Source organism: Ixodes scapularis, unplaced genomic scaffold (assembly GCF_016920785.2).
Source record: "Ixodes scapularis isolate PalLabHiFi unplaced genomic scaffold, ASM1692078v2 PGA_scaffold4__175_contigs__length_147842914, whole genome shotgun sequence".
NCBI classification, from domain to species: Eukaryota; Metazoa; Arthropoda; class Arachnida; order Ixodida; family Ixodidae; genus Ixodes; species Ixodes scapularis.
The window spans coordinates 77309000-77320055 of record NW_024609879.1 but is presented as its reverse complement, the minus strand read 5'-3'; the positions used below and the strand labels follow the sequence as shown (position 1 = coordinate 77320055).

Genomic DNA, 11056 nt, shown 5'->3' with positions numbered 1-11056 from the left:
CTGTTGCTCTGCAGACCATGTGCTGCAGGCTGAGGAACAATAGCGTCCATATTCGTCTGTAGAACGGCATCAACTCCGGTCACAGGAATTCTTTTGTTTATCACCCTCGGCCTGCGAATGACACCGCTGTCCTTCCCAGGAGGCCGGTGAGTATTGCCATCTCCACGGTTGGTCGGAGAGTCGTCGATCAAGACATCAAATGGGCTTGCACCTATTGCAGTATTGGTGGGTCAAGCAGCAAGAGGGGAGGGCGAGGGACGGTTCAACCTCTAAGAGGTCGTCGGGGAACTGGGGCAGCGAACATACAAGGCACACCCACGGGTCGCTGGTAGAACCCAGCCGACTGTACTGCGCCAAGGATAGGTGGACGCAACCGTCATGAAAGTGTCCTGTGCAGTAGTCGCAGCAGAGCGCAGCCTGGCTGTCCTCCACTCGCTTCGTGCAAACAGGCACAAATAGGTTGCTGAGAACCAGGGCTGGAGGAAACGTCACCGGCGAGCAGAATGCAGCAGACGAGATGATGCCGACGAGCGTGACTTGTGAAATTCCCTGCGCAGTAACGGCAGCGTTCTTCGGCCGCCCGTTTTGTGTGGTCTGGCCTCGTAGGGCTAGCCCGCATACAGCTGACGGCAGCCCAGCTGGAAAAGGATGGAGAACGCCGGTCGAACTCTGAGGTACACTTGCTTGTAGAAGGCTGTCAGGGTACTTCGCGCATCATGTGCGACGTCCATTAAGTTTTCTGCTCGCAGCTTTAGAAGTGTGGCGAGAAGCAAGAAAAAGCGGAGCGGCGAAAACGTGCGTAACATTACGATATTTGAAAGTACCTAACTTTCAATCATTTCCGTGACATTGGTTTGCGTTGTGATGGCCACCATTTTGTTATTGTGTAAGGGCTAAACAAAACTGATTTTAAGGTATGTATAACTTAACAGCTAAACTGCCGGTTCTTTCGCCGACTCGTTTTTATTTTTCTTTCTTTAGAATCGGTAGGGGTTGTGTTTGCCCTCAAATACTTCACTTGTTTGACGTACAAAAAAGCAAAAAGAACCTTCCGCGACTATTGTTTTATAACCCAACAAGTACAAATCTCATTGAAAGACACAAAACACACAGACGCAAAAGAAACATTAAGAACAAAGAAAGAGTACATATGTTCCCATCACCAGGAAACGAGCTTATTTCCAGCCGCTCCCTTCAACTGAAGTAGGGGTCAACCAAACAAACATACTAAGGCTGAATAAATCACGTTAAAACGTTAAAGTCCATTTCCTTTATTTTTCCTATTCAGATCATTCCAGATGTTTCAAGGCGTTCTTCATTGATCATATTCATTGCTTGAAATCAGTACCGGATTAGTGAGGAGGTCCACACGGACGTTTCCGAAATGCCGATGGCTGTTTGCTAAGCGATTGCGTCATTTATCGCGACAGTGTTCTCTAGTTTTTTTTTTGACCGTGAACAGCAGCTACCTTGTCTGATGACCTCCTTTCGGATGATCTTGCAAAGTAGGCTCGTTGCCTCGTTCAGCCGCTCAGGAAGTGTGGCCGAGTTGGGTAGCGTGCAATTGGGATTTCAATCCACGTCCGTGAATTGAAATGTCTCCCCCACCTAGACGTTCGTGCACCGACACGTCCGTGTACCGAAAAGACCGCATCAAAACGCCCTACACCGAAATAGCCAGCTTTCGTCACCAAGGCCTCCCGGACATTGTACAGAACAGCGCGCTCGACGTGTAGCATCCCCGAAACGACGGTTGAGAAAGGCCGGACCTCTATAATGATGGAGACCTCGCCTGCTCGCCGGCAGTGAGGACGGACACCGCAGTACCCCAACCCGAGGCTCCACCCAGTTTAAACAACTTCAATAGCAAAGACCGATACGGTCTTCCTCTTCGGTGTCGATTGCACGGACGAGAGCCGGGAGGCATTCCCTGGGGGGTCCGCAATACCAGCGTTAAAACCCCCTACACTTAATGAGAAATAACCTAACTAACAAACTCACTTTAAGCCCTCTCCCCCCCCCCCCCCTTCCCACTGCTCTGACATTGCTGCTATGGCGAACTAATAACCATGCCGACTTGTATCAAAGAAATAGAAGGAGAAGAACGGAATCCCACCTATCTCTAGAGGGGCGTTAGCTAAAGTTGTTCAACATTTAAATTACTAACCAAAACAAACTAGAGACATAAACGGCATCGGAATGCAGAGTCTTTGTTATATCGACCAATGGTGTGTCAGCAACTGACAGGTAACAGTTAACTACACCAGATCGCGATTTTTCTGTGCGCATTACATAGAAAAATACCATTCCGAGCACTCCAGAGGCTCAACACTCCAATTACGCTACCTAGCAAATGTTTTACATTCAGTCGTTCCCCGACTTTTATTGCAGAGATCGACACGTTTCTGTCGTGTCGATCAATGTTCTGTCATCAATAGATTGGAGACAATTTACTACACAACGCCCGGTATTAGCATGCATGTTGCAGAAAAAAAAAATTCTGAGGCCACAGTTGCTCAAAGTTTATAGTATGCCTCATAGCAAACGTTGTAAATTGAGACATGATTCGACTTTTACAAGACAGTCCCACAGCCAGCATGGAGTCCGTAAAAGTAGCGGAACTCTGCGTCTTTGTTGGGTCAAGCAATGTTGTATCAGCAAAATATACAAAACGGTTTAGTATGCAACGTTGCGATTTTCGCTGATGCACGACTGTGATACAGTGTTATAAAAAATATTCAGGACGTTGCAATTGCTCAACAGTTTAAATTACGCACCTACAGTAAACGTTGTACGTTGAACCTTTTCATGACTTCTATTAGACAGTTCCCCGGGCAACATAGAGTAAGTAATAAGAACGTAGCCGTGCGTCTTTGTCATGCCAATCAAAGTTGTGTCAGCAACAGATTACAGACGGTTTACTACAAAGCGTCGCGTTATCTCCGTGTGTACCGCAGTGATACCGCATAGTAGCGGAAACATTCCGCGCGCTGTCGTTGGTAAATACTTAAATTATTCCGCCTCGCAAACGTTGTACACTCATCCAATGCGTAAAGCACCTGTGCGACAAGGAACCGTACACGTTCGCTTTCACGCCGACTGCACACAAAAGGATCACGTTATAAACGCTCCGAACAGAAAGGACTCAAAAAGTAAAACGAGTGAGCGAGCACTTACCAATTAGACTCATATCCACAGCTGGTTTTATGGGCACGCCGGCACCTAGGACACTTCCTTTTTCCAAGAACGTTCTTCGATGTTTGTTCCTAAAGTCTGAAAGCGCCCGAAAGTTGCGAAAGTTTTGAAACTCGCTTCGTTTTTGAAAGTTTTTGCGTTTTGTTACGATGGCGATGGCGATGCGGCGATGCTCGTTGGTTCCGAGTTCCGACCAAGTTTATTTGACGCAACGTGAATTCGCTTGTTTTATTCGACTTAAATTAAAACTTTAAGATATAAAAGAATTGTTTTAAGATTTATAAAATTATTTGTCATAAAGCATCTCGAAGCGCAATGTGTACTAAACTGGAGCTTGGCTTTTTTTTATTTCAAAATACTGCCAATCCCCGAAGGGATTATTGCAGGCATTGGTACACAATAAAAAGATACATGTGAGGCACTTAACAACGAATGAACAACACTTCTCGTCATTCAAAACATCCAATAATTACGAAAAAAGTTCATCTTCGACTGCATTGATAAATGATTCAACAGTGCCGTGACTGAACACGTGTGGATCAAGGCTATTCCAGATTCTAATGGCAGAGGGAAAAAATGAGTGTTTAAAAGTTATTATGAAACGAATAGTCAACAAGTGTATGGCTGTGCTTGTGTCTAGTCGGTCTTGTGTTAGACAATTGTACGTACTTGGATGAGTCAATCTTAAAGGCGCCTTGTAAAAGAAGGTAGAGAAATTTTAGACGAATTAATGTTGCGCGGTCAGTAATGGTCTGTAAACCTGCTCTTTTCAGAAGCTCTGTAGGGGAGTCAAAACGACCATACTTATGATAAACAAACCTAATTGCCTTTCTCTGAAGGCTTTCAAGTGTGTTTATGTTTATATTCGTGTGAGGGAACCAAGCAATATTTGCGTATTCAAGCACAGGGTTTTATATGCTAGGAGTTTTGTTTCACAAGACGAACCTTTTAAGGTTCTCTTCAGAAGGAATAATTTCGTGAGAGCTTTATTAAATACATATTTAACGTGTGCGTTCCAGTTAAGATCAGATGTTATTAAGACTCCTAGGTACTTATACTCGGTGACTCTATGCAAGGGTTCATCTTCAAGGCTATATTGAAACTGGGAGACATTCTTTTTCTTTCTCGTGAAACTCATGGAGACTGTTTTTTCTTTGTTAATCACCATTTGCCAGTCATCGCACCAGTCGGAAATCTTTTTAAGAGATTTGTTTAGTAGGATGTGATCGTCTTGGTTCTTAATTTCTTGATATATGATACAATCGTCAGCGAATAATCTTATGTTAACATCAATGCCATCGGCTATGTCATTTATGAAAAGTAGAAATAAAAATGGAGCTAAAACGGAACCTTGTGGGACGCCGGATACTACTGCAACTGGTCGCGTACTTTGTCCCTCGTGATAAACAAATTGGAAACGATTTTTTAAGTAGTCTTCAATCCATGCAATTATCGGTCCTTCGCCCATAATATGTTTAAGTTTTGTTATCAGTTTGTCGTGGGAAACGCGATCAAACGCTTTCGAGAGATCCAAGAACACTGCATCTACCTGACTTCCGTTGTTTATGCCCATCGTGAAATCGTGAAGAATCTCAATTAGCTGTGTAACGGTCGATAGTCCACTTCTAAAACCATGCTGATGTGGGAATAAGATATTGTTATTTTCTACAAATGATGTCATGACTTTGAGAATAATATGCTCGAGAAGTTTGCAGCAGGTGCAAGTAAGTGATATGGGCCTAAAATTTGAGGCTAGAGTTTTATCGCCAGATTTATGTATAGGGATTACTTTCGCAACTTTCCATTCGGCGGGTACCGAAGAAAGGAAGAGAGACTTGTTAAAAATTAACACTAAATACTTGCTAACCCATTCGGCGTATCTTTTAAGAAACATATTCGGAATTTCGTCAGGACCGTTACCTTTTTTGGTGTCTAAATTGAGTAAAAGTGCAAATATGCCTGGTTCCGTAACTATTAGGCTTCCAAGTTCTTCAGCAGTGTTGCATTGTGGTAAAGTTAAACCGTCATTACCATCATCAGCTGTAAATACCGACTTAAAGTAATTGTTAAATTCATCTGCCATTTTTTGTTTCTCTATGGAGCTCATACAATTCATTTGAGACTTTTTAGGGTTAACGTGGTTCCAAAATTTCCGAGGTGACGCTTTCATGAACTCGTGGAGGGTCACGTTATAGTACTTATGTTTGGCTTCTTTAATTTTTAATTTAAGAAGTTTAGAGTGCTCTGAAATCTTTGCTTTGTAGTCGGTGTTATCCTGGAGGGAGTGTATTTTTGATGACTTCCTTAGCCGCTTGAGTTTGCGTTTCAGGTGGATAATTTCTCGCGTGATCCATGGGTTGTGCTTTCTTGTTATTTTTTGTTTTTTTGGGATGAACTGTGTAACACAGTGCGTGATAATTGATTTAAACTCGTTCCATATGTCGTCAATACTGACATCTATCTCGTCACAAAGTTCACGGAAATCATAAAATCTATGAGCAAGGTACGTTAATATACACGCGTCATCGGCACTGTTGAAATCAAGTACAGTTTTGATGGTACCATATGAGAACCTAGATGTTCGTATAGGTATGGTGCATATAACTGCTTTATGGTCGGATATGCCCGTTACTACTTCAACATCGACTTGGCTCTGGGGGAAGTGGTCACTAAGAAATACAAGGTCAAGCAGACTGCTGGACGTTCCCTGCACCCGTGTTGGCTCTCTGACGATTTGTGACATATTAAACGCAAATAAAATGTCTAATATTGCATCAGAGGTAACAGTGCCAAGTTGCAGCGAATCCCAGTTTACCTCAGGTATATTAAAATCGCCAGCCATAATAATCCTTTAATTTTTAATGTGTTGTTGCATGTAATCATATAAGTTGTACAGACACTTGTGGTCGGAGTTTGGAGGCCGATAAACGACACCTACAACAACAGAATAATAATCGAATGACACTTTGCACCATAAAGATTCAACATCTTTCACATCAGGCATATGTCCGTAGGGGATACCTCGTTTTAGAAGTATTGCTACTCCGCCACCTCTAGTCGTTCTGTCTTTTCTCAGAATGATGTAATTTGGTGGGACAATTTCGCTATCAAGTATTAAGGGATGTAACCACGTTTCTGTGATTGTAACTATGTGTGGATTAAATTCTAAGAGAAAGGACTCCAATGAATACGCTTTATTTTGAAGACTCCTTGCATTTATATTTACGACTCTAAGGTTAGATGGCAGAATGTGGCGTTCGGTTAGTTTTCGTCGGGAACATCGTTTTTTTCTACGGGAATTATGTCTTCTTTTGTCTCATCCCACGCATAGAGATGCCCATTTATGCGAACCTTATCATATGTTAAGAAAACCTTTTCTCGCTTATCTCGGTTTGCTTTAGTGCGGTCCCAAAGCTTCTTACGTATTTGCTGTACGTGTCGGGAGAAATCTTCACCGATTGAAAAATCTGTTCCTTTCAGTTTGACGCAGTTTTTCAGTATCTTTGATTTATCTCTACTGTCCAGTAGTTTGAGTATGACTGGACGGATCTTGTTATCAGCCTGTTTCCCGAGGCGGTGAATTCTTTCGATGCCTGCTGTTTGTACGTTTAGAATTCTCTCGAGAATTTCACCTACGACCACTCTTTCGAGTGTCTCACTGTTTTCGTTCTCTTGTTCTTTAATTCCGTAGACAATCAGATTCGACCGTCTACTTCGATTTTCTAAGTCGTCTACCTTTCTGGTAATAATTTTAACAGTCGTTTCAAGTTCAGTTATTCTCTCCCGACATGCACTGACGTTCTTTTGAAGCGTACTGAGACTTTCCAGTTTGTGCTCGATCGCAGAAAGTCTGTCATTTGTTATACCCTTTTCATTTTTAATTTCCTGTATGTCCCGGGCGATTTCTTTCAGTTTTTGTAAAATAGCGCCTGTTTCTGGACCAGGGTTGACCTCAACATCGCCGCTCAGCAAAAGTAGCATTCTCAGAGAGAAAAACACATCGCACAACCACAAGTAACAGGACCGTGGGCACGGCAGCAAAATCAAGCAAACATTATTGCTACGGTAGGACTTGCAAAATCGTTTGCTTACCTGGACGAGAAAGACGAATGGGTTGTTAGCCCTCATGTTGGCAGTGCTGCCGTGCCCAATGCCGTGGAGCGTCTCGCTGCGCCGTTTTATAGCCCGAAACGGTGATGTCACAGTCGAAGATAAAAGTTCATCAAAAAACGAACGACTGATTCCAGGTTCGAAGATAAGATGCTTGCTGTCGTCCAGCGTCGGTGCAATTCCTCCGATGACGGAAGGGAACGGCGTGTCGCGGCGCGCAGCATCGGTGCCTGCGTTCAGCTTGTTGACGTTGACCGGCACCAGCACAATGTCAAGCAGGATCTGGACGAGAAAGACGAATGGGTTGTTAGCCCTCATGTTGGCAGTGCTGCCGTGCCCAATGCCGTGGTGCGTCTCGCTGCGCCGTTTTATAGCCCGAAACGGTGATGTCACAGTCGAAGATAAAAGTTCATCAAAAAACGAACGACTGATTCCAGGTTCGAAGATAAGATGCTTGCTGTCGTCCAGCGTCGGTGCAATTCCTCCGATGACGGAAGGGAACGGCGTGTCGCGGCGCGCAGCATCGGTGCCTGCGTTCAGCTTGTTGACGTTGACCGGCACCAGCACACTGTCAAGCAGGATCTGGACGAGAAAGACGAATGGGTTGTTAGCCCTCATGTTGGCAGTGCTGCCGTGCCCAGCTTCGTTTCAATTTGACATGGCGGCGACCACTATTGTGCCGTGTACCGTGCTCGACCTATTTGCTGTGCATTGGTTGTCCTGTTATCCACCTCTTGCGATCCTCATCAGCCCCAAGCATGCTGTCTAAGTATTGTGTCCTCGCCGGAAAGAATATCCAGTCTTCTTGGAAGCGTTGCTCGAATGTCGTCGGCACCCACGAACCGACTCGGCAAGCCTCACGTCGTTGCTTGGTTCCTCCGCGTTTCCGGCGATGGATCTCCCAGCCCTGGCCTCAGCCCTACAGGACGTAGCCGGTGAAAAACAATTTACGACAACGCGGTGTCTTTGGAATGCGATTGCTACGATCAGTGGCTCTTAAAACCTCAGTAGCCCCCCTTCAATAGTGAACTCTGCGATGTGAACGCCCTTACCTTCAGTGTCCGGAGACTGCTGCAAACCTCCGACGAGAGCGGCCGTCTTCTCCGGGCTCCGCAAAGCCCAGAGAACTAACTGTACGCGACTGCACGTGATCCTCGTATAAACATCGCCGCGCTCCGTCGGCCCGCCGCAGCACGTCCGCCGAGAGATCGGTTCGCTCGAGTCTCGTTCTGCGAGCGGCACGCCCGTTTCTGCTTCGAATATGGCTACAGCCGACATCGCCGCTTCGCAGCTCACCAATATCTCTGCGTTCATCCTGAGACAGGACATGAAAATCTCTCTAGAGCGAGACGACCAAGGTGGGAAATGGATCACCCCTGGAAAGCCCCGCAAATCTCGTCTTCCGGCCGACTTTGACCACGAACTTCACGTAGTTATAGTGCATCTCCCAGTCCGTCCTGCCGCCGCAGCTGCGCTGCCTCTTGACAGTTTGCCGGCGTTCTTGCAAGCCGCACAGCTCCTTGCTCATACATGTACCGACGTGTCGCTCCACCTCCGGCAAAATAACCGTCCTCTGCACACATCACGAAGCGATCGTCAACTGGCTACTTCGCATCACCAATATCACATTACAAAACATTTCCCCTCCCGTCCACTCCTACCTACCCCCGACGAGATCATCAATGATCTGGAGTCTTATCAAGGTGACATCCTTCAAGCAAGGCGAGTAGGCACAACAGGTTCAGCCATCATCACCTTCATCGGAACCCATGCCCCTTACACAGTGTACTATCGCCGCCTTGAATTTCGCTGCCGTCCCCACAAACCTCGAGCCCATCATCGCAACAGCTGTGTCGAGTACGGACATCGCACTCTGGCCTGCCCGGGCAACCAGCGACGCTGCCCCCCGTGTTCCACCACCCTGGCCCGCCCAGACGAACCCCATCCCTGTACTCGCTGGTTTGCGTTGCCTCAACTTGCAGTGTGGTTCTCAAGTAGGGCACTTGGTCCCGAATAAGCTGCTGCACCTTCACTCACTCCATGAGACGCATCCCTGAACAGTTCTAGCGGCATGTAAAGCGTGGATGCAGGATTCGGTTTATGGCAGTCACCTTGACAATTGCTATAGTGGAGCACACTGCTTACAGAAAGGATCGTGCTAAGAACTGTAGGGGTGTGCTGGTCGTGGTACCTTTTCTACTACCCTTTTGGCGACGCCACGACCTGGAGCTGGAACCTCTCGCAAGCATGGCGAGGGGTTGCTATACTGTGCATGCTACCTGGCTTCCGTGAAAGCTGAGTCCTATGACCTGCCCAGCGAGCCACTGGTGCTCATTAACACGATTTAACTAAATGTGTGCATACTAGACGTCTTCAAGTTGAGTCGCTCGGAGTGCAGTGTATACCATGGAACCATTTCCAGTGGCCCCAAATACTCGACAGTTCGACGGTACAGTGTGCTCAGTCTACTTTTTCTCAACATGTTTATTAATCGTGATCCCTGCAATCAACTCCACTGCTGTTACGGACGACCTGATACTGGTGCCGCTTATCAGGTGGCCCAAGAAACCACCAGGGTTTGCAGAACAACATCGACAAGGTCTACTATAAACAGCCAGCTATGCTTCTTCGCACAGCCTGACGACAGTTTTGTTCAAAACGTGCGGAACACTGGGTTTTGTACTTAGCGTGTCCAGTAGACTAGGCCATAACAGACTTTCACCAGTGGCGTACCAACTTGGTTTTGAGGGGGGGGGGGGGGGGCAAACTAAACCCCCTTCCCCTCTCCTCCTCCCCCCCCCCCCCCCCCCCCCCGGGACCGAGGAGCGATGCCCTTGGTATCCCTTGGGCGCTGCCAGCCAGTGTTTGCCCTGCCCAGTGGTGGCTGTTTTAGGGGGGGGGGGGGGGGGCAAAACACATGACTTGCCCCCCCCCCCCCCCCATTCTAAGAACTGGGGGACAAGCGCCCCCCTTGACCAACCGGTTGGTACGCCCACGCCTTTCACAGCCCTGGTCCTGCCACACCTAAAGTATTGCAGCTCCATATGAGACTCCTGTGAGGTTGATCTTGTAAGATCAGTTGAAAGTGTTCATCGAAGGGCAACTATACACTATTCTTCGGCAGCCAAGCTCACTCCGGATCACTCACTGCTTTGACATTGGCTAGAATTCTGGCCCTTCAATGGACGACCAGAGTTGATCTCAAGTGTGGCCCTCCAGCGGGTTGTCTTATTATGCCTCCTAAACAGCGTTGTGGAACTGCAAGTTCATGAGACAGCACTGAAGGGAGTTGTTTGCAAGAATTGGGCTGGTGCCTTTCAACCGTTTCGTACTGTAGAGCAACAGCCTTCCTTCTTGGTGCGGTCTTCACTGTTCTGGCAATCCCTTTATTTGCACTCACGCAGAACCCCCCTAACAATCATCACAAGCTCGAAAACATCTGTAGACAGGAAACTCGCTACCTTCACTCCCACTGAGGTAGAGCAGTGCCTATGTGCTTTAACGTGAATTGCAGACTTTTACTTGATTTCTATTTTGTGTTTCCCCCCACTTTTATTTGTTCCTTTTGCAGGGTACTGCGGGTTTCTTGGTATAGTCTTTGGCCACTTTACTATAACGAATTGCTCTTAGCAGGATTAGACGATAAAAGCACTTCTAACGCTTTTATCCTCTACTATGGTACTCTTTGGCACACAACTGTACTATTTTATTCAACCTAACGAAAACGGGTTTTATGTCCGTTAAGTAAGAA

General features: G+C 46.5%; 1 protein-coding gene across 1 annotated transcript; it reads right to left on the bottom strand.

Annotated features, from left to right (window-relative positions):
- Positions 1-6046: 6046 nt before the first annotated feature.
- LOC115325587 lies at positions 6047-7625 on the bottom strand. The gene is made up of 2 exons (XM_040217495.3): positions 6474-7625; positions 6047-6129 (listed from the first exon to the last, which is right to left on the bottom strand). The coding sequence occupies exons 1-2, from the start codon at positions 7621-7623 to the stop codon at positions 6047-6049; spliced, it is 1233 nt and encodes a 410-aa protein (XP_040073429.3). The 5' UTR covers positions 7624-7625.
- Positions 7626-11056: the final 3431 nt, after the last annotated feature.